This window comes from Scatophagus argus, chromosome 19 (assembly GCF_020382885.2).
Source record: "Scatophagus argus isolate fScaArg1 chromosome 19, fScaArg1.pri, whole genome shotgun sequence".
Taxonomy (NCBI): Eukaryota; Metazoa; Chordata; class Actinopteri; family Scatophagidae; genus Scatophagus; species Scatophagus argus.
Window position 1 is genome coordinate 13,210,956 of NC_058511.1, and position 23,855 is coordinate 13,234,810.

Consider the following 23,855-nt stretch of genomic DNA (forward strand, 5'->3'; position numbering starts at 1 on the left):
TACATCTTGGAAGTGTTTACAAAATGTAGAGCCATCTTTTCTTTGGTGGCACTGGTGATTTAACTCTACACAGATATTAGAAATTTATCAGCGTCAGGAAGAGAAAAGTAATGCTCCAAGCCATTTCATCAGGTTATTAAAAGAAATGATAAATCTTTTATAATTAAAAAAATCGATTTTATAGTAATGTCTGGTGAAGTGTGATTTCCCATTGGCCTTCAGGCACACTTTTTAAGGAAAGAGGAAATATTACAGTTATTAACCTGTGCAGGGAGAAGTTAAAAAAAAATCTAAATGCATTAATTCCAGGATGTTGTGTTTTAAATGAGGTTGGTTTGATGTGTCTGTGTGTTTGGTGTGCTGATGTGGGACCAGTGTGTTATTAAAGTTTGTCAGTGGGGATATTAAGCAGCTAGAGATCCCTTTTTTTTTTTTTACCAAAGAACGAATGACTTCAAAACAGCTTTGAAATGCACCAATAAAACTCAACATATTAGTGGATCCTCAGGTCCTCTTGGCTTATCAGAGGAGCCCATGCAAATCTAGTAATAGCCCCTCCGAATGCATTAACAAGGCTCTCCTAAGAGGTGGAACCTGGGTGGTGTTTCTGTATTGCTATCCATATTTATATCATCGGCCACATATCAACACATGCTGATAATATTCATGAATTCTGTAGTAACCGATGCAGCAGAAGCAGAATAGTGAGATTTGGCTGCGCTCCCTCTGCGGTGAGAGCCACCCGCAGTGGGCGTCTTAGATGTCGGTGTGTGCACTGGTGTCCGCGTGCGTGTGCGCTAATGTGTGCATGTGTCTGTTTGTGTGTGCATTCCCTGTGGATTTCTGTGATGCTACCGAGGTAATTGGATGTGTGACGCCCACCAAAAATCCCCTTTAGCCCTGGGCAAGCGCTCTTTCAATCCCAGCATGCCTCTGTGGAAAGCGCAACCCAAAGTAAGGCTTATTCTTTCAACTTGCAAACATCAAATGGTTCCCTGTTCTCTCCATCACAACCTCCGTCTCTCTGCTCGGCTGTAGCATCAGAGGAAAGCCCATTAACATGAAATGACATGACCGTAGACAAGCATGGCAGTCATAGGGAGACATACAGCTGTGGATACACACACTCTGCTCACCGCAGTTTTGCCAGTTAATGACTGTTGATTTCTCAGTGACACTTATTTTGGGAGGACTGGGGGAACTGATTGTTCTCTCATGGAAGAGATGATACAGCTCTGGAGCAGGTGCTCGAAAGTATCAAGAGTGTTAATTTGTCCCTGATGGGTGGGGACGTACCTAAATCCTGGCATAGTGTTTAGTTTTACACTTTTTGAATTTAGCTAACAATGATTTGACTTGAAATCAGCAATTAATTGTGATTTGTGTCACATAATTGTACAAAATCTTCATTTAGTAACAAACTGCTCTGTTTGTGATTAGATGGATAGTGAAGACAAGAGCTGCAACTGTTTTCATTATCTAGTAATGTTTTGATTTTATTGAATGTTTCTTCTATATGAAATGGCAGGAAATAGTGAAAAATGTCAGCACAATACAAATCAACTGTGTCTGTTGAACTCGATGCATATGTGTGTTTATCAGTATCTGTGTGTGTTTGTGTGTGTAGTTGTAGACCATGCAGGCTTTATGCAAAATACAACATGAATCACTGCACTTTTACAACAACAGTAAATGGAAATCCAGCACTGATGATCACCAGATGTTTGCTTTCCCTTTTTTTTTTTTTTAGCCTTTAGCGCCTTCTGAACCCTTCCATATTCTCCAATACACACATTACAATTACCAAGCATATGAAATGTTCATACAGCATATAAAAAGCAGTGAAGGTTTACCATTTTTAGGAACAGCCCTTTGCTACATAGTGAAGTTACTGGATGGACTGCCATGAAGTGAGGTACAATCATTCATGTCTCCCACAGCGTGAATGGTAATCGCTTTGGTGATCCACTGAATTTTCTTTTATTTGCAGTCTTCAGGTCAAAATTTAAATCTACAAAATGAGCCTCCGCTGTACTCTGTCCTTAGTGCTAATTAGCAGATGTTAGCATGCTAAATTCAGTTGGTTCACATGGTAAACACACCCATAATATTGTGAGCATGTTAGCATTCTAATGTTAGCACTTCGCTCAAAGCCCCCTGTTACTAAGTCTAGCCTCGGAAAACTACTGGCATGACTATAGACTATAAATTGTTGAATTTCCTTGACTAATTTACTATTTTAATAATAATCTTATACTCCATTCCCTTAAAAAGCAGTGTGGACTTCATAGTAATATTTCTCCAATTACTGGCTGTTCTCACACCTCTTTCTTCTCCCTTGCAGTAGCTGCTATTGACAATCCCCAGTGTAATGCAGAAGTAACTTGTGATGTCTCTTAAGCTCACCAGGGCTTTTTTTTAAAAAACTAGAAACCTTATTAATAATGCATGACAAAGAGGGGGTCAGAGTAAGGTTTCTTATTTAACCGCATGCCTTGTTTAGGAAATTTAACCGCAGGTGAGCATTAGTCTGTGCAGTGATACACCTCTTAACGTGCAGCCTGAAAAGACAGACAAAAACAAGGACACGATGCACTGTTTCTTGTTGAAACTATCATGATTTCTCCAGCTGCCAGTGTCTGACATGTTTATGTGCCAAAGTTGTGTTTGTGCATGTGTCTAAGTGTGCATCTGCAGGCATTTGTATTTATTAGATGCCCTGGGCTCTCTAATTCCAGTGGTCTGACCTCCCGCTGAATCACACATTGCAATGAACCCAAGCAGAAGGAAAAGGAGTGGGAGGACCGTTGTCCTTTCGCTTCCTTTCCTTTCCTTTCCTTTCCTTTCCTTTCCTTTCCTTTCCTTTCCTCTTCTCTTTACTCCTCTCTGGATATTTTCGTGACCTTGTTTTTGAAGTTGCATAATACGCTGCTGGAGGTTTGGGTCCAGGGCAAAGGGAGGCAGCGGGGGTGGAGGCAGGACATGATCTAAACTGTGATGACAGCTTAGGCTTTCTCCCTCTCACCTCCTCCATGCTCTTGAGGGGAGGTGAGAGTGTGGCGACAGAAAGAAACCTTAAAGACAGCAGGGGATTTCGTCATTGCCACAAACATGGTTGAGTGCAAGGGATGTGAGTGAATAAAAGAGCACTCTCTGAACCATGCAGTTCATTCACACATACATAGAAAGTATCACACTTGCATGGGAGTTCTTTCTGTTCCTGTTTATGTTTCTCTCTCTCTTTCTCGCTCTCTCTCTCTCTCTCTCTCTCTCTCTCCCACACACACACATCCACAACACACATATTCATGCAGGAAAGACAAGAGGGAGAAGGCCTGTGACTCATTTATTTCACCATGAAGTGGGTTGTTGTACATGTTACAAGGTTACGTGCATCAGCGGAAGTGGGAGTCAGCCATGATGATAACGTCATTGAAAAGCCAAAAGGGGAACAGCTGTGGGAATTGCTCACAGCCCTGTCTGATGACACAATAAGCTTAAACTCATTAACTTATGGAGTAGATGTTCACACATCTCTCTGCTGCATCAGTGAGTACTGTGGCAGAGGTTTCAGCTTTTCGAATGAATTTTGGCACGATATAGGAAATTTGGTAATTAGGATCTGTTTTTGTTTAATCCAGTGAGTTAGCTGCCCATTAGGAAACAGCAATAAACTTTGTCAGGTATGTAATGTATGTATGTAATATCAGTGATGGGCGTATTGATGTATGATCCTACTCACTGGTTACCAACATTTCCCACAATGTACAAGATGTACGTTTATACTGTCTTTCAGTGTATATTGTCATATCACTGCATCACCCACTCCTATTTGGTCATTTTGTCATTTTTGTCATCCAGCTTGTGACTGGAGCATCATCGGTTCGATTACTCGGTGAATAATAACATGAAGAGTAAGATCTCATAAAACAAAAAGGCTTGTTCCTATGTGGTGTGACTGTAGGTCCCCTGAAGAATAAATGAAAAAAATAGGTTGTGTGTCAGAAAAGATCCATCACTGAAGTCCTGTAACAGTCTTCTTCTGCTGATCCTTTCCTGCACTGTAGTGACACCTCTGGCTGATGTGAAGCATCAGCAAGATACCTCCATTAAGCATCTCCCCCTCACAGAGAGTTAAGATAAATCAGATTTACTGCAGCATATTCTTTTTTTTCCAGACCTCATTGAATATAGATTACCTCTTCATAATAATAGCACATTTTTGTGGGAGGCTGGGTTTAAGTCCTTGATTAATATTTGCAAAGCTTTCTTCATATTTCCTCAACTTGCTTTTAGCCTTGTAATCCCAACTGCCACAATGCAATGCAGATACTTTTGCCAGAAATCGTTAACATATATTACCCCCTGTTTTGTTCCTCACATTTATTATAAGAGCTGCGCTCTTATAATATGTAGTGCTCCCCTCCTGCACCCCAGATGTATTGGCACTCTTGATAAAAGCTGAACTCCAAATGCTAACGAAAAAGATAAAAGAGATAAAAAAGATAAAGAAGAAAATTAATGGAGCATATCTTCAGCTGTTAATAATCACTGGCATTCAGGAGTACACAAAGGCAGTGGTTACACATGCTGCACTTGCAAAGCTTTTAAAACTTAAATTTAAGTCAGCGCTCCTTAAGATCAAGAGATCAAGCTCTTCTGTTAATATGCTAAGTGTTCTTTGCAGCATTTGAAAAGTTTAAAAAAAATTTAGCATAGATTTGCATTAATTTGCAATTCTGTGTCATGTAGTGTTTGGTAGGTGATGTTGACTTTACTTTATTCTCTGGATGGATACTCTCTAGATGGACTATTAATGACTCTTTCCATAGGTTTACCAGTGTTCTTAGTGCACTTACATCATCATTACTCTATTCTTAATAGCGGTATGTCATCATGTGTACTAACGTGTGAATGCTGTGTGCTGTGAAACACTTATTGGTATACAGGGAATATGTCTTTGAATCCATTTAGATAATGGAAGGGCTTTTATGACAGGTTTCATTGGAAGGAGGTTAACAGGTTCTCACCACAACATGTATGACAATAAAACAGATAATTGAGGTTATTACATATCAACTTTGATTCTACATGTAATTATTAGATCATCTGATGTTGTATGTCAAAAGTGATGCTTTGTGGTTGAGCTTTACTGAGCTCCGTAGCTTTCGGTATGCTGTGCAGTTACTGAATAATGAGTATCAGCTCTGCCTCTGACAATCCTCACCCTGGTGTCCCGTAAACAAGTCCGGCATCCAACAATGCTCTCCTCATTTGCTGGCTACACCGCAGGGCGCTAGCTCTTTAAAGAGAATGAAATCTTTCTGCGAGATAAAGGGCACATGGAGCTCACTCAAGAACACCCTGCCTTGTTCTTTTGCTTGTTTGCGGGCTTACAGTGCAAAAATGGGGACAGAAGGAAAAAAAGAGCACTGCAGGATGGTAATTTTTAATGAGGGAATTTTTACTGGCTGCACATGATTCTCAGCAGTGGATAGATAACCCAGAAAGGTAAAACGTCAATTTCCTCAACAAGTAGCTCCTTAGTAGTGTTGTATGTCCACTCAATTTACATATGTAAAGAGAAGAAAGCAGATTCTCCTTCAGGTCTGTGTTTATCTTCCTCAGCAGTGTTCTGAATCTGGAGCTTATTTCCTCCTCCTGGTTGGCTTGATGTCCTCTATCATTTCCTGTTTCTTCTTTTTATTATCTTAAAGCCAAGGTGCACAATGTAAGCGATGGCTCCTTTGACTGGGATTCTGAGGCAAAGTATTAGCAAACGTAGAGAGGAGAGGTGGCTCAGTGGGAGAAGATTAAATTATCTCCTTTGAAGGTGTGCTGGCGCTTTCATGAGACAGAGGCCATTATTAATATGCAGTGACACATGCATACATCCAAAATGATCCTGGACGCTTCGTCATGGATCATAAAATTCCCCAAGGTGCCTTTCGCTCATCGCATACTGAGAGCTGCCACCACATCTCTTATGAATCATAGCAGTTTCGCCAGGATATATGGAAAGAGGGCAGGAGGGACAGAAAAGAGGGAAAATGGCTCTTGTGTTTTATTAGATTGCCCAGACGAAAATTATATTAGTTTTGAGCAGTTTGACTCCATGGCAGGCTGCTGTGGCGCTCCATCCACGGGTGACAGGAGGGCCAATGAACAGATTGTGGGGGTTTGCATGGCTTGCAAGAAGGTTAAATGGGTCATGTAAGCTGCTGTCAGCATGGGGCACGGTGATCTCATCTTTTGATTTGTGGCTGGCTTTTGAAGTTTAACTTTTGTCACAAGCACTGTGCATTAATATAAACTATATGTAATATATTGCTTCAGACGGATATTTGACAGTATAACATGCTGCTCTCTAATTATTCTAATCAGCTAACTGTTGCCAGGTTCAACCAGTGATATGGGATAATTTGCCTGTCACACTGTGACAGTGAGGGAATACCTGCCAGTGATCTCATCTCGTACCCTGCTGGCTGCTCCACTGAAGCACCTGGGCCTTCTTTACAATGAAACACTCACTTTGTTTTTCTTGTGATCTTTAAACTCTGTTGAACAAGTTACACCCACAGCATGCTCAATATAAAGGTGGTTGGAGGCGTCAACAACGTCAGCCAGAGGTTAGACATATCCATGGAGCAAATGGCCATTAACTGTGTAATTGGAATTTCTACCCTTTTATTCCCTTACTCTGCCTTCCCCTGGTAGATAGCCCAAATGAGCTGTCATCCATGATTGATTTTCACATTTTAGGGATGCCTACTTTGACTGAGCACTGACTATTAGAGAAGCTCCGTCACGCCTGTGGCATGGAGTGGGCCATTAAGTGCAGAGCAGGAAACAGTTTGGCTTGGGCACGCTCAAGCTTGACATGTAATGTACGTGCAAATAGGCACACATTTAGTCCTGTGCATGGCGATGAACTGTAACGCACGAGGCAATAAAAGCCTTTATGATCTACAAACTAAGCGGACTGTAAGATTCTCCCACTGGGAGAGTGCCTGTCAAGATTGCAGCTTTGAATGTTTCACATTTGCAAGGCTGTGTTTGAGATATCTTTACATGGCTGAATTTTATGTCTCTGTGTCTCACAGCGTACTACTGTATGTCACGACCCACTGCAGTGTAAGAAACAGTGTGTAATTTGCTGACAACATAATTAGAAACCTCTCGTTGTGAGTTGCCATTTCTTTTGTTTAGTGTTCGAGTTGGCTTGCTTTAGTGCACATGAAATATGCACAAATGGTGCATTAAATGTCATTTGAACGTCTCATTAATATGGCTTTGTCTCACTTCAGTTTTTTTAACCGCATCCAGTAGGTATTATGAGTCATTCTGTTGGTTACTTATTTGGTCAATAAGTTAAAAAATGTAAGCGTACATGTGGCATTGTGGGGCACAAGCCTCACTGAATCAGTGGTTTTCCTTGCAGGGGTGGACTTACCCTACAGGGCAGTAGGTAGTACTAGGTTTTTCTGATGGATCCATTTTTCCTGAGCAGTGGTGACAAGCCCTCATCACTTGTACACAGTGATTAGTGCCTTATTATTTTTACACAAAGCTGGTAGGTGGATGTAGTATCTTTGGTGTGGGTATGATGGTTCAGTCAAATTACCATTGGCTGCTTTTCATCGAATATCCATCATGCCAGAGATCCTGGGTGCCAATCCCAAACGAGTCATTTGAACAGCAAGTTGGTTAAAACTAATCAAGAATTATGTGTTTATTGATAAATTACTTAATTTTGGGGCATTTTCTCTCAGCAGACCAATTCAAAACCTGGGCTTGACCGACGGTGGCAGATTATACAGCCATCTCATTCACATGATTCAAAGATGGTTGGATGATATTCAAGCACTTCAGTGAACATCTGATCATTCAAGTCATGCGAATCTGGTTGCATGAAAGCTATGTTGTAATTATTATACATTGTCACTAACTCATATGCTCCAACCCATCCAAGAGCAGCAAACTTTATGTTGAAGGCACATCAGTAAGAATGATCTGATACATTTTTTGTCCTTCCCTGCAAATGTTACCTTGACTAACACTGTACAGCACCAGACCTCCCTTTAGAACCCTTTGGCTTTATGACTGGACATTGATTTACTCCCTCTGTGGTTTCTGGATGGATGATTGGGGCAAAGACACTTATCTCAATTACAGAGTGAAATGGAGTGAATCCAAAAATGTGATTCTCTATGGCAGATACACTCATGCCTGCACATACTGCCTGTGCGCATGCACAGTTACGCACGTGCAGACACAGATTTAGAGCAACAGGGTGACATGGCACAATCAGACAGTTTACGGTGCGTGAAATGAGCAGAACGGACATATGCTCCTCCCCTGTAGTGGTGTCATGTGCGTCAGTTTGTTCAAGACTGAGATGGCCCTTGCTGTAAGACCACACTTTGTTTCTTGGGTTACAATAATATACAAAAAGTCTGGATTGTGTTTTGTTGTCACTAACTAGCCTACATAGCTTTTTATGGCAAAGTGTGTGGGCACAAACTTCATGGTGCGTTCAAGGGCACCTCGTGATAGTTTTCAAGTTGTTTCACTGAAACATTTTTTTAAAACAAAAGTCAAACCCAGTATGTACACATTTTTCCCTGTAAAAAATATGCTATATGTTTTTTTTTAGGTACCAGTCAACTTGGCTGGTGAGTCAAAAAGTTAAATATAGACACAGATCTCAATCAGTCACAACCTGCGGATGAGAGTTGAAAAGGGTATAAGCCAAAAATTTTGGGAACCATTGTGACTGTCCTGACTGGGCTTTTACATTTACTCTTGTTAATAGTTAACATATTCACAGAATTATAACAATATTTTGTGCTTAGAAATAATGGCAGAAAATGACAATTGACAAATTGCTCAATAGTGATGAGTTAAATTAATAATACATGATAAATGAATGAATAATATATGAATAAACTGGTTACATTTTTTACTCAGCCCAGTATGGTCAAAGGTGTCTTTAAGCAACCCCAGATCCTCTACAGCCACTTGCTAAAGCCTTTTTATTTCACACAAGTAAAATAGAAAACAATACATTGTGGTTTGATAAACAGGTAGTCCTAGTCTTTGAGAAATGTACTGACCATTAAGTGGCTATCTTAGGCTCAGTGAATGCACACACATCTCTCCTCTTTTGGTTGAGGCTAACTTCCTCCCCCGAGCTCAAGACCTGTGTTAAGATGGCACCTTCAGGATCAGTCTGTCCACTGAACATCGCAATAAAAACTGATAATATTTAACCATCTAACACCTGTAAGAAACTCCTGGGTTAAGTAATTTTAATGTAATTTTGTAATAATGTAAATTTAATTGAAATTGAAAAAGCAATCCTTTACTGTAATGCCTTAGTAAGTAGTGTCTAACTGCCAAATGAAAAAAATTAATCTATGAAGAGACGCTCCAGAAAAATTAAAACAAAATTGTACATGAAACCTGTTAATAAAGGTGCAGCTTCTGTTTCATGCACAGACTGTGCTGACACGGAGCCAGACGTGTGGGTGTACCGTAGCATCATGTTTACATATGCAGGCATGTGTTCTAAAATTCAGAGATCTCAGCGCCTTGTACTGTATGTGTGAGTGCATATGAAGCACTCGCAGTACATGACCTTAAACCTGAAAAGATGTCAGATATTCATATCTTTCCTGCTCCAGGCTACTTGCTTCCTGTAGGTGTCTGTCATGGCCTCTGGAGCAAGGTCTCGTATTATAAATGCAAGAGTTGAGGTCAGGGACTACAAATCAGAATATGGTTTTGCCAGCAGGGACCCTGAGGGTCTGCTTTAATGATAGTGATGGAAGCCACAGGACAAAACCAGGTCCTGTTTATAAGAGCAGGGGATGGTGCAGAGATTAATGGCTGATGCTCTTGCAGCATCTGGATGACAAAGCCTGACTTGATTGTAAGACTATGCTGATTTTTATTGTGATGGTGTTTTAAGTCATATTATGATTAATTAAGATGCAGGAGAAAAGTGCCTTGCAACCTTCACTTAGAGAAAAAAATGAAAATAACATTTTATAATCACGAATCAAAAGACGTAATTTTGCACTCAAGTAAGTCAGCATCACCTCCCTGTTCTTATTTCCATGATTTAGATGGCCTATAAGTTTGCTGCCAAAAATGAAATGCAATTGCTGAAAGATATGAATCATTTAATGGGTGCAATCTTATGTCCCTGCGAGGCCTACTGTCATTTGTAATACAGAAAGTTGCAGACTTGCCAGATACATAGAGGGAACTATTTTACACTTATCTCATTTTTCATCTGTAATACCCCTATTTGTCTTTCTGCCTCTCCCCTCATATTAAGATTGCGGTGAAAAAAAAAAACACACAGAGTAGAAGAGTAAGAGAAACCTGCTCTGAGGAATGTTTTTGTTTAATAATGCCAAAGACAACTCTGGTCAGTATGATTACACTCCTCTAGAGGTTAAAACTAAATTCTAAATTATACATTGTAGTCAGAAGTTGTAGGTCATGGATAGCTAATCTGATTTCCCTTCAGTTATGTTGGATTTTACCTGCTGCAATCCGTCTTTGACTCGAATCATCAGTGAACACCTTGCACACTTTCTGTCATGGCTGCCAGAAATAAAGCAGCTGGATGAGTGATTACCAGACCCACCTCCCTTCTTTTCCTTTTGTTCCTGAGCTGCTAAAGCTCTGCCTGGCGTTTGGCGGCTCCTCAGTCGGAGAACTGAGGGTCCTGGCCTGTGAGGAGACTTAGAGGTTTCTCTGCTCTGACAGGTATCTGTAGATACCATTGACTTTAAATTAAAGTGGAGTGTGAAGTGATCAATCATAAGAGAGCTCTCTGGACACAGCTACAGTGTGATGCATGGGTTTCCCTCCGTGAGCCTCACGACAATGCACTGCGAGCCACTCTCCTCCTCTTCCCTGCTGTCCTCCCTTTCTGCACACTGCCAAACCCTCCCATTTTACACTCCATGGAGCAACACTGTTTTTTTTTCTTGTTTGTTTATTACCTTACTACTCCCCTCACACAACCACTTCCAAAATGTTGCAGTTTTTACTCTGCAGTATGTTAGAACTAGAATTGCATGATATGTTGGTGTGGCAGTTTATTACGGCACCACACCAACTTCTTGGTGTATACTGAAACATTTTCCTTTATGGTCAGATTGAAAGGGTCATCATTGTTTGTGACACAGGCCTCATTCAAGCTTTGGATACAGTCGCTATGTCTGTGCATGACGATGAAAACCACCTTCATATTTCTGTGGTAAATGTAAAGCTAAAGACATGAAATGTTTTGTGTAGCTTGGCATAGTGTAAGGATGACCTTTCACTATGGCTCAAAGGCAGTCAAGTCAACAGGCAAAGTCGAGTCTTAACTTAGACAGTTTTATTCACACATGTTGATAGAATCACAGAGTACTGAATACATCATAGATCTGCTAAATGAAATGCAGTATGCGTAGGCAATTGAGAGAATTTAAGCATATTTTCAGAAAAGACAAACTGTTCCTTTAGACAGTGCATGGCTTTTAATAGTTTCTTCCAAATGGGATCAACTGAGCTGAATTATTTTACTAATGAGAGTGAAATAATGTCTTAAGTAGAGAAAAAATGTTAATAAAGGTGAAAACTGTGCAGAAAAACTGCTACATTAGAAGGAGTGATGGGGAAGAGGTGCTGAAACTAAAATAAATCAGTTAAAGTCAAGATTTTGACAGTTTATCAGCAGAACACGGAAATGTGAGACTGTTCTCCAAAGTAAAACAAAAGACTCAGTTGTTTCAGCAAATGTCCTTGAACAACACATTTATGTTCAAGTGACAAAGCCCTCTAGAGGCTATAGGAATAAAAACTCTGGTCCATGTTCTTTCTCCTTTGAACAGAAATGACAAAAACAGTCTTTCCAACTCTCTTTTTTTCTATTCATTCTCCTCCTTTGTCTACCTTAAAATTTTATACAAGGCAAGGTAACAACAGCTCAATTTCATGGTCTAATGAGTCATCGCATGGAGTATCATACTGGCTCACAACAAGTCAAGTTAGTTATGGAAGGGGGTGGGGGGATAAAAACTGGAAGACTGCCCACGCGAAACATCTACCAGAGAAAGAGCTTCTAAAGCTAAAAAAAAAAGCTTTTCCTCGCACAAACTGAGAAGCTGAGCTTAAACTTTAACCAATAATATATATTTTTTTGATTGTCAGATGTCAAAACCCTTAAACCAGTGGTTCTTAACCTGGGTTCTATCGAACCCTCGGGGTTCGATGAGTTGGTCTCAGGGGTTCGGCGGAGCCTCCGCCGCGGAGGTCAAGACACACCCGACTCATCGTGTCAATTCGTGATGACACGCCCCCTTGGCCATCACTGGCTGCAGATGATCACGTTACATTCCTTGGCCAATCAGTGCTGTGGGGAATTTAGCGCGCTCAGTAGAAAAAAACATATGCCTATGTCTTGAATTTGAAAAAAAATCATATTTTATTTTTCACTAAAGAAGGGTTCGGTGAATGCGCATATGAAACTGGTGGGGTTCGGTACCTCCACAAGGTTAAGAACCACTGCCTTAAACCCATTGAAACAGTCTGACACGTGAATGTCAGAAGAACTAAAACAACAAAAGAAGCATTCAACTGGTTTTAGCAAACATCCTCACTTTGAAATCAGCAGGGAGGTTCCTCATATGGTGTCTCTCTCACATCTGCGCACATATGCAAACCCTCACTAGCAGTAAAAACACATACACTGGAAGAAATGATGAAAAGATTCATAATCAGAACTGGTGAACTGGAGAAAAGGCTAATGAGCCCGTGCACTGTTGTAATGCACTATCACCATCATCGCATTTTTCAGCACGCACTGCTGCAGGAGGAGCGGCAGCCTTGAAGGATCATCAACTGTATACCCATATGATTTGTAGACTACAGGCTAACATGCTTCCCTGCTTCCATTTTACTGCTATTGCCCTTACTGCTGCCAAGGGTTGCTGCAAGAACTATGGAGTCCTTTGTTCCAGTTTGTGTCAGATGCGATTAACCAAGAGCATTAGGACATACCCACAACACTGCCCGCTGTTGTCTTTTTTTTTTTTTTTGCTGAGAGCAAAACGGCTTCTTACTTTGGATTTATTGGTGGTTTGTTAACAGTTCACGAGGACATGACTGCCAAATGCTTTGGAATTTCAAACACAGCTCAAATGGATTTTTTTTCTTTTTTTTGGAACTGGAAGGTTTCTCCAGTTGCTTTAAAAGCATGATGAGGCCAGAGGAAGAGTCTAGACATGAGAAGCCTACTTAAGGTTTCCTCTGAATGGGAGCTATACATGTGTGAGTCTCTGTGTGTGTGTGTATATATATATATATATATATATATATGCATGTATGTATGTATGTTTTCAAGTGGAAGAAGAATATAGTTCAGCTCTGCTTAAATGACTGGAGCCATGTGTACAATACAAACAGACAGACACATGAAAGGAAAGAAAATCTCCTGTTTCCTGTCTCCTGTTTGTGAAAATGTTTTTGCTCCAATTGCCTGTAGTACCCAGACACACTGTGTGGACACCTACAGAGATACTGACAAAGTGTTCCTCTCATTGCACTGTATTTGACCTTTCTGCTAATTTGGCATGTCCTTGTGGACAGTGTGTTTTGCTCTGAGACAGAGACATACATCGCCCGAGCGGACCATCATGTGCTCTCCAACCCATTCATTCAACAAGAAGAAATTACATTTTCCAATCGTCTGCGGCAAAATGATGGAGGAACTTTCAGGCCAGAGGATACGTGGAGAAATGCAGTCAGCTCACAAACATGCCATCAAAGTGAATTTTATAGGAATAACATTTTTAAAGCACAGTCAGACACTTGTGACCTTTGTCCTTTGTCTTTGTTGTTAGAGGTTTTCTTTTCATGAGGAGCTTGATCTGGGCTGTTTGTCATACGCGTTAAGTTTCACATCTTCCTGGAAGCACAACATTGCTGCATTAATTATGGCTTTAATTGGGACAATACACAAGTATACTAAGTTAAAAATATCTTAAATGTGCAGCACATCTCTGCGGGGATAACATGTCCTCCTAGGAACATTATGTTGTAAACAAAGAAAAAAGAAACATTTAGATTTAAAAAAAGAACTTAATTTCCCCTCATTGGTGATATCTGGGAGCACTCGAATTCTAAAAGCACATTTATGGCTCTGCAACACTTAAACAAATAAACGTCTTACCTTTGGGGATCACTGAAAATGTCGGGAATTGCTTCATCATTTTTGTCATCTCACCGTTATCTGTTTGCCCCTTTTATTTGATTTTTCATTTGAGCTCATGATACAACTGTGCTATGATTAAACCACAGTTTGACTGCAAATGACAATCCAATTTATTGGCTTAAAAGTGGTTTGGGAGCCATCACCAAAAACTTAATTAAGCATGCTCACAAAATAAATAAATAAATAAATAAATAATGGGGATGTATAATCAGAAACAGCTGTCAGACGATCACAATCCACCTGGGTTTATTGGCAAGTCCACCAAGGACAACGAGAGTGAAGTACAGCCTAATGTCGTGATAATTAGCTGAAGCAGTAAGACAAGGCGTCCTGCCTATGAAAGTAAGATGAGCTGCTATTAATATAACAAGGAAGAACAGCCCTGCAAGACTTCATGGGGATCGGAAGCCGCTCGTAGAAGTCAGACTCATACAGCCTGTGCAACTGCCACGTATAATTGCCACATTTCAAGGTTGTAATTTTATTTCTATAGCAGTAATTATACAATCCCACCTTTAGCATGCACAGTCAAATGCACAGATACATTGCTCACACGCCGCAGGCACTCATGTGCACACAAGCACTAAGTTTCTTCTAACGTTCGGCACTGCATAGCACCTGTGCTTGACACATAATAGCATCATCTTTGTCGATGCACATATAGAGATGAATTAAAGCATCTGTATCAATTTGATGTCAGCTTGATTTTATTGTATGTTTTGTTGCTGTAAATTCACCTGAAAATTGCTTTGAACCATTTGTCCTCGCCAAGAACCAGTCTAATAGCTGAATCAAAGTATTTTAGGTTTCGAATTTATTCCCCAACTGAAGCTGTCATGACATGAAGCACAACTGTGTACTACTTATGTTCTAATTAAAATTTTGTGGACCGAATGTTGACCAGAGCAACTGGAACATCGTGTTCTTTTAAGGTGTAAACTGTCCATTGATTGGTTAAGAAATGATCTTTGACAGTGCTCCATACTCGATGCTGTAGTGATTTTACTGCAATCAAAGTATTTCTGTTTGTGTGAATGGATTTGTGTCTCTGTTTTTACTCCTAGTGTATCAGATTGTTAGGCTGATTTGCTACGTGTGGACTCTTTCCTTCAGTTTTCAGGATGATTGAGCACATGATTTGTCCTTCAACTTTTTGCAGTTTTCTTAACTAGGTAGCAGGGCAACAAGACGTGTGGCGCACTTGGTTTGAATCCAGTTTATTGTTGGTATTACCAGAAGTATAGTGTTAAAGAAAGTCTTAATCTCAATAAGGTGTGGTATTGACCTCTGCTATGCTATAGCAGGTTGATTCGACCCTGATTTTTAATGCTTTTACATGAAATGAATTCAGACTTATCATTTCAATTCATACCAGAACGTCTTCTGTAGTGTGACATCATAGCCTATTGCATTTAAATGATATCCTTTGCTGCATTTGTGATGTGGCTGCGTCTTTATCCAGCTACAACCCATACCTCAAGGTGGAACAATCTGCCGGATGAGAGATCAGTAACTCCCTGTGAATAAACCTGCCAATCTCTCAGGAAGCTATTGGACCCTTGCATCTTGCACCTCTCACTCTCTCTCTCTCTTTATCTCTTGCCAACTCACTTGCTTCGTCTGTTGCGATTTGTCTGTTTCCCCTTTTCAGTATTACCTTCTCCTGATTACTGTCCCGGTCACTCCCTTTAACTCCCCAGTCTCATTGTTCCACTTTCTATTTGTCGTGTATTATCTCTCCACCATCATTTCCCCTCCCTCTTTCATTCTCCATGCCTTCTCTCTCTCTATATCTATCTATCTAAACCCCTCCATCTCACTCTCCCTGCCCCGTTCTCGTCAGACGCACACAGAGAGTGATGCACAAACACCATCCTTCACATCTCCAATGAGTACCTTGTTATCATCTTGTCCCCACAGCGGCTTTCTGTCTGGCTCCGTCTCAGCTTGGATTCCGTCACTAATGGTACCACATCATTTTCGACAGCTGTGATTCCTCAGTGCTGACAAACAGAGATGTGGTGCAGCTCTGCGTATGCAGCTCAGAGGGATCGTACTAATGCCTCCGTCTGATTTACACATTTACGAAGACCTTTTTAAAACATCATTTGTCTTTGGCACACAGGCTGCGTACAGAAACATTACCAACCTGTGAAAAAAGAAAAAGCAAAGGTTTTTGGAACTCATTTGCCCACATTTTCCTTTTCAATCTCTAGTCCAAATCTCCTCACATTGCATCATCTCAGAAATGTCCATTTATTTATTTATTTTTTTAAAATAACGTCAGCCGCAATCTCAGTATTAGGGATCACAATGCATGAAATATTCAGGAGATTTGAGAATGCAGTGACAACAGACGGTGACTTGTCTGTGTGCTACTCTAGGTTCAGACACCTTAGAAGTTTGTATATGGCTCCTCAGATCTGCAGAAGAGAAGCTAAGGGAAACTTCATGAAAGCTTCAACAATAGCACATGTTAGACTTTGCCTTCCTTCGATCTCTCAGCCTGGTAATCGTTTCCACTGGGTCCTGCAGGGCAACAACAAAGACTCTGTGAATTTGTATGCCAATCTGTTGTTTCTTTTGATTGCGTCCCTAACTAAATTTACTTGTTTTTGTGAGCGCTGCTTTCATCTCTCTCAAAAGGGGCACTTAACAGCTGACTTGCTTGTGACCCAAGACAGGCTTTGAAAACAGAAGCACACTGTAGATTGCAAAGTCGAATGATTTGTGTGAGCAAGTGCTTCTGTTGTTTTTTTCAAGTCTTTTAAGTCCAGTTGGTTATTAAATTGGATTTTTTTCCACATGTTCTTCGGTTTAATGCATATTCTGTAGTAAAGGATGTCTTAAACAATGCTCACAGGCCCACATGTATGTGTAAGGAGTTACTGCATGGTTCCATCATTCTTTGCAGACTGGCCGTGATGAGATCCCTGTTTAATGTGATTTTAATGCGAGACAGCGGAGATAAAATCCGCAGTCATCGCTCGATGCAAAAATGCATTTCACAACCCAGTGATTTCAGTGAGTCTTCAGCAATCTGAGGTAAACCAATGAAGTGAGTATTTTGCAAAGTTACAGATTTTTTACGACAAAATTTCCTTTTTATGCTTCCTCAGACTGTGTTTTTTTTGCTCAGCTGCTGCAAAAGTAATAGCAACAAAGGTAGGGAAAATTGTACCAAAAGACTTTGCTTCTTTCTTACAGCTCTTTACAGGCCTTTTGCAGTTACTACACACCTCAACCTGTCAGATTATTTTCAGAATAAGGTGGACTACTTACAAATGCCATTACTTTGCACGAGTTATGTGATACACATTTTAGGCCATTTTTTAAATTCAATTTGAAATTGAGTTGTTTTTAACACAAAGCAAATATCTGCACATGAATGCATAGAGCGGAGTTTCAGTGTTTCAGGAATATGAGAACCGTGTTGATTGGACAAGTCAAAAATATATATATTGAGCTGTATGCTCTGATGGACACAAACAGAAAGGTCATGATATGGGAGTACAATTGGAACCCAGTATTAGTCTATATTTGTTTGTATTTGGTGAATTGGCACCATCAAAGTTATGCCAAATTAGCCATTGGCAGTTCCTGTATGGATGTGCAGACTAACTACCAATGTAGTATTTTGACACTGAATAAAACTTAGAAGGATGATGATTCTCAAGTTATAAGGGATGTCTTCCTGCCTGTGATTCCAAAGAGGATTTATGGACCTCTGAGATAATGACATCCTCTGGGGGTGCTCATTGTTATGGCTGTTATTGTTGACTCAAAAAGAATTAATCTCACTAACCAGGACCTCATATTAGCATTGGATTTATGTATAGAGAGGATGAATGTTTACAGTGTCAGTATTGTTTTGAAACACACTTGTCCTTTAAAAGCACTTGTACCAGCTTGCGGATCGATGAGTAAAGGCACCTTTTTCTTGGTCTTACTTTAAAGGGATTTTTTTATTTACAGGAAGGTCAAATGCCGAACTTGGTACATAAAACCCTGAGACAGCCTCCACGGTTGGACTGGCTAAGTTGGTAGCTCTACTCAAAGGGAATATTTTAATTTCCTATTGGCAGGTATTAGGCAGCAGTGAACTGATGAGAGCTGTGTGTTGAAGCTTATCATGTTTGAAGAGAGGCAGGTACACTGATCTGTGTTAATAACGCGGTGGTAAGAGCTGCTCAGCCGGCCGACGGTTATGGCCTGCCAGCATATTACCAGTGACATCACAGATCAGACTGCGTTTGGCTCTGCTCGGCCTGCTCTCATTAGAGCAGACGTCCTTCAGGAGGCCCTGCTGGTCATATACACTCTGCCCTTTAAAGTACGGTCAAAGAGCTTCTGTTAAAGCCTCAGACAAATAAAAACCAGTAATATCAAAAACTATTAAATAGTAATATACTGTGGGTCAGGCTTCCGTTTCATTTTTTTAGCCTTTGAAAGACTTTAGTAAGACCAAAACCAAATGAGACACACTTGTAAAACAGTCAAAGAAAAGGATATTCCATTCGCTGTGATTCAGTTTACATTTAGCATCATAGTTCACAGAGATGTCTCTCACTGGACTCCAGTTTCATTGAACATTCAGTGATTTTTTTTTTCCCCTGCCACACTGTGTCCCACTGTGTTTGTACTTTGCGCTCAGTCCCAATCTTATTTTAATCAGGATTTGTGGAAATACTTTAATTTATAGCTGGCTGAGAGTCCTCTTGCAGCTTCTTGGAGCATGAACAGAGCCTGTACCAGTAAATATTTCAATAAACAAGTAGATTTTAAATATTTCATGCGCAGAACGATTGATATGAACTGAAACTACTTTATGAAACATTAAAGGCCCAATGTCCATCTGAACTATACAGAATCACTGTCTTCCTCAGAGCACTGCCTGTGCCATGGCCTCTTTAGCTGCATTTAAGCCAGAACTCTGGAGATATACATGCAATGCTGTCATGATTGTTAGTGCATTCATACATCATGAGAGGAGGAAAATTTGCTTAATAAGAATCTGTTCTCTCTCCCAGGCATTGTCCTCCATTATCTCACCCTGACATTCCCACGCCACTCCTTCCTCACCCAACACTGCTCTGTCTTTCTCTCTCTCTCTCTTTCTTGTTGGGTGAATACAGAAGACTAACACTGCGTAGGATTTCAAAGGGTGAAGGAAAAAACATTCAAGAGTGTGGGATGTGGCCAAGTGAAAAACTAATGTCTCTGCAGGGTTCGGGAGTAGCAGGAGAGGGGCTTATCTCCTGTTCTACCACATCTATGCTTTTCTGCAGAGACACAGCCCTGCAAAATATACTGCAGTCTTGATTCACGCTGATAAAAACACTGTACTCTTCACCAATGTATAATTACTACAAGCAGAAATGGAAATGAACTCAATTATGAAGATATTGCCACATATTTGCCCTTCAGCCTTTTTTTTTGTATCTAATTAAATTCATCTCGTTGTCCTTTGCCAACATTTCCCAACTTTGTTTTCATATTGAAAGTAATATGGAGCAATACGACATAATGTAGTTAAATAAATACAAGGCAGGTTTTTTTTTATTTTATGTGCAGCTAACTAAATTCATCTTCATCTGCTAACATTTCCCAACTTTGTTTTCATACTGAAAGCAGTATAGCGAAAGTAACATGGGGCAACAGGAAAAATTGCCTCTATGCCTTCTAGACATCTACGTCTATTAAAGTTCAAGTTTGTAACACAGGCTTTCTGTCAGACATTTGTTGTCTCTAAACTAGTAAACCAACTCCCCCTTTAAAGGTAAATCTGACTATTTTCATAGAACACATAACCGATACGGATAATGTTCTGTCAAATAAATCACAAATGACAAAGATTCATTTAATTAATCATTTTATTCTTGTACTGTCACAGGAATGTCAAGCATCATAGCACAATCATATTTCAGTATGTTTGATGGAATTTCAGCACTTGTACAGCCTGTTGATCCTGATAATGTCGATGTCGGACAGACCGTCTCTCAGCCCGATGGGAACAGATGGGTCAGGGATGGGAGTTATAGTTTCTGATCCATGCTTTCCAAAGGCAGTTCTACAGATTTGGACAAAGTTAATGAAACAATGAAAAATTCACGAATTAGTTTTTAAAAAACAGAATTAGATTATTTGATTATTTGCCTATTTGATTGAGCACAAGCTTTTTTTTTTTCCACCTCACCTTCCGTAGTGCATAACAGAGGAGTAGTCATATGGGGTGTTGAGATGATTCGAGTCCATCTTTTGGAAGTTGGAGACAGAGTCTGGTGACAAGAAAAGAAAGAAAAAATCATTATAAAGTTAACAGACTAAGAAATATATCAGTCCTAATTAGTAAATCATGAACCGCGCTGTGAGATTCTTACATTTCATGATGTTATCCCAGTTGATTCTGACATACTGGTCACGGTCGCTGCGGGTGTGTTCATGGTAGAAACCCAGTGAGTGTAACAGTTCATGCTGGATGATTCCGTGTTGCGTGCAGCCAAACCTCTGCAGTGAGAGGACCTGCTTGTCTCCAGTATGACCCAGTAAAGAGAAACAGCTAACAATAATGACAGAGAGACGCAGATCATTGATATGCAACATGCAACTTGACACAACTGATTAATAGATGAACAACTACAGGGAAGAGAGCTGCATTTAAAAAAAACAACAACAAAAAACAAAAAACTCTAAAGTAGTAGCTAAAAGCAGGATGGAGATTACAAACAGCACAGCTGTATTGTTGTAAGTTTTCATTTGTTTCTTTGTAGTTGTTTTCCAAATAATGCATTAGATTTGGCTTGTAGATACTCTAAAAAAAAAAAAAAACAAAAAACAAAAATATCAGGAGCAAACTGCTCTGGCCCCGGTGCTGCCTGCTGCCCTGTGTCTGAGGCCCTTTTCCAGTATTGTGTAGCATCAGATTGGTCTGTCTGTATCAAGGCAGTTCAGAAACTTCATGATGGAAAAGTTGTCTTACACAGGAGAGCATCCTAACACAGTATTTTGTACAGCGTAAAAAACCTGAACCTCCTGGCACATAGTGGATAGGTAAGTAAGTAAAATAAAGTAATAATACCACAGGATGCCCAGTGCATTACAGAAGTGTGGATCTGTATTTCTATTGTTCTTTTTTTATATACATATAAATTACTGCTTTTATGGACGCTACTTATACTTCTGTACTTTCTTCTTTCACATTCAAGAGTGCTTTAGTTTATGACTCACCCATATCTCGGTTCAATGCTTAAATACGCCCTCTGAGTTGCACGTGGAATGAAGCGAATGCAGGTGTCAGATTCAAAGTCCTTCATAGCATGCAAAATTGTACTCCTCTCAGTGAAATCTACAGCCATGGATGAAAGAACTTCATCAGTGACATTCTCAAGAGACTTCCAATCCAGTTCCATCAAAGCCGTATCTTAAAACTTACCATATTTTTGGCTTATAAGGAAAGGAATTTCCACCTTCCCGTTAGCGGACTTTGGCCACAGACAGGAATATGCTTCATTGAAGCACTTCATAGCATTCCTGGTTTTGGGAATGAACACATCTCCTTCCAGCAGAAAATCACGAGATCCTGTTAGAGGAGAAAATATGCATTTTAATCTGTCAGAACTTGAAATCAAAAGCATAAAAAACTTTCAAAAATGTGTTCCCTTAGTATGGTTTCTATTACTGAATATAAAAACTCTCCTTTCATGCTGTGAGAAACTAATGTCCCCTTGCTGTTATTTGTAGTATCAAATAACTTACCATTATTCATCCTCAGTATAGTCATAGTAATGTCCTCAAGGTCAGACTTAGCCACTAAGATCACAAATCAGAGGAAGCAAAGCAGAAGTTATACACTGTTTTCACACAGACACTCAGTGTGTTATGCTTGAGAGATTTTGTCTAATAGGCACAGCTGCAAATAAATGCACTTAGGTTTGGTTACTTACCATTCTCTGCACCATGATCCTGTGAATAAAATAAAAAACAGAGCACTTTATTTTGCAGTACTTAAACTCTGTCTAATGCCATGATTGGGATAAAGACACAGATTGTCTGGGAAATGATGCAAACATTGAATACAGAGTATACAAGTTGTTCTACAGTATATTTAATGAGTTATTTCTTACGCTGACATGGTGAGCATTACAGAGGGCCACAAGCAGCAGCAGAAGAGAAACAGTTGTCCCAAGGTTCATTGCTGTCCGAAGTTGGTGATGCTTAAGATTCAGAGTCTTCACTCGTCTCACTGAGGACTGGTGCTGAAACCCAGTCAGGGCTGAATTTATGTACAGGATGTCAGGGTGTGTCTGTGTACAGAGATTAGGAGTAGGTGTTCAATGGGCTCAGTCTTAGACACACAGCTGATGGGAGAGCCCTGCCCACCCTGGTCCACTGTTGCCACACAGAGATAATCTCACTCCGAGGGGATTACAGTGACCGGGGGCTGCTGTCGGCCCGTTTAGCATCACGTTTCAGATGGCCTTTTTAACCTGCAGGGGGTCTGCTCATGACATCTGTGCCTGCCAAAGTTTTATTCCAAAAATAACAATAATAGTAATACACCATTTGAAACAAACAATGCCATGTATGTATTAAAGATTTGCAGGCACTGTGACGAAGTGGCACTGTAACTTTTAAACTTCGTATCCTTAAAATTAACAAAATAAGAACTATTTTAGTGCTAAGGAATGCACAGGGTGTGTTGTTTTGCTGTATGTGGTGTTTTAAGCACATACAGCTGAAAAATTATTGATTAAGGATAAACTGTTTCAGTCACTTTTCAAGAAAAAAAAAAATCCAAACATTTGGTGGTTCTTGAACTTGACAAATGTGAGTGTTTGCTGCTTGTCCTTGTCATGTATACTGGTGCGTTAAATATTTTTGTGTTTTTGGATCAACAGAATGAAACAAATTTGAATTTGAAGACATCACCTCTCAGGCATTTTATTCCATTAATCAAGAAAATAAACTGCAGATTAATCACCAGTGAAAATAAAAATAAATAAAATAAATGAAAAGTTTTCACAACATTTTCAGAAGAAATAGAGCCAACAGTGATCAACATTTTCTAAATTAAATATATTAATTTTAAATGTATCAAAATCAAATTGGTTATATATATAAATTTTTATATATAAAACATAATTATTTGTTGAAAAAGCTGCTCCACTTTTCCAAACATCTCTTTGGTTTGGAGCTGCTGTGGTGTGGCTTCCCATGCTGCTGTGTTTTGTTTTTTTTTCTTTTCTTTTCTTTGTATTTTATTGGGGGCGGCACGGTGGTGCAGTGGTTAGCACTGTCGCCTCATAGCAAGAGGGTTCCAGGTTCGAATCCCGGTCTGGGCCCTTCTATGTGGAGTTTGCATGTTCTCCCTGTGCCTGCGTGGGTTTTCTCCGGGTACTCCGGCTTCCTCCCACAATACCAAAAACATACACATTAGGTTAATTGGCTACTCTAAATTGCCCCTAGGTGTGAGTGTGAGAGTGTGTGGTTGTTTGTCTTTGTGTGTTGGCCCTGCGATGGACTGCCGACCAGTCCAGGGTGTACCCTGCCTCTCGCCCGTCGTCAGCTGGGATAGGCT

The 23,855-nt window shown here is 40.1% G+C and overlaps 2 protein-coding genes across 2 annotated transcripts in view; one reads left to right on the top strand and one right to left on the bottom strand.

Annotated features, from left to right (window-relative positions):
* Positions 1 to 23,855, top strand: part of LOC124050087 (MAM domain-containing glycosylphosphatidylinositol anchor protein 2-like) — a 220,997-nt gene that overhangs the window by 72,988 nt on the left and 124,154 nt on the right. The window lies entirely within an intron of this gene.
* Positions 20,173 to 22,616, bottom strand: LOC124050088 (low choriolytic enzyme-like). The gene is made up of 8 exons (XM_046372211.1): positions 22,402 to 22,616; positions 22,222 to 22,240; positions 22,034 to 22,087; positions 21,711 to 21,857; positions 21,506 to 21,623; positions 20,659 to 20,837; positions 20,475 to 20,556; positions 20,173 to 20,348 (listed from the first exon to the last, which is right to left on the bottom strand). The coding sequence occupies exons 1-8, from the start codon at positions 22,468 to 22,470 to the stop codon at positions 20,222 to 20,224; spliced, it is 795 nt and encodes a 264-aa protein (XP_046228167.1). The 5' UTR covers positions 22,471 to 22,616; the 3' UTR covers positions 20,173 to 20,221.

Bases quoted from the DNA above. Each gene is read 5' to 3' on its own strand.
- LOC124050088 (XM_046372211.1), bottom strand. From the start codon at position 22,470: ATGAACCTTGGGACAACTGTTTCTCTTCTGCTGCTGCTTGTGGCCCTC. The intron at 21,858-22,033 runs GTAAGTTATTTG...CTCCTCTAACAG, and splicing joins TATACTGAGGATGAATAATG to GATCTCGTGATTTTCTGCTG. The intron at 20,557-20,658 runs GTAAGAATCTCA...TCTTGTCACCAG, and splicing joins CTGGGATAACATCATGAAAT to ACTCTGTCTCCAACTTCCAA.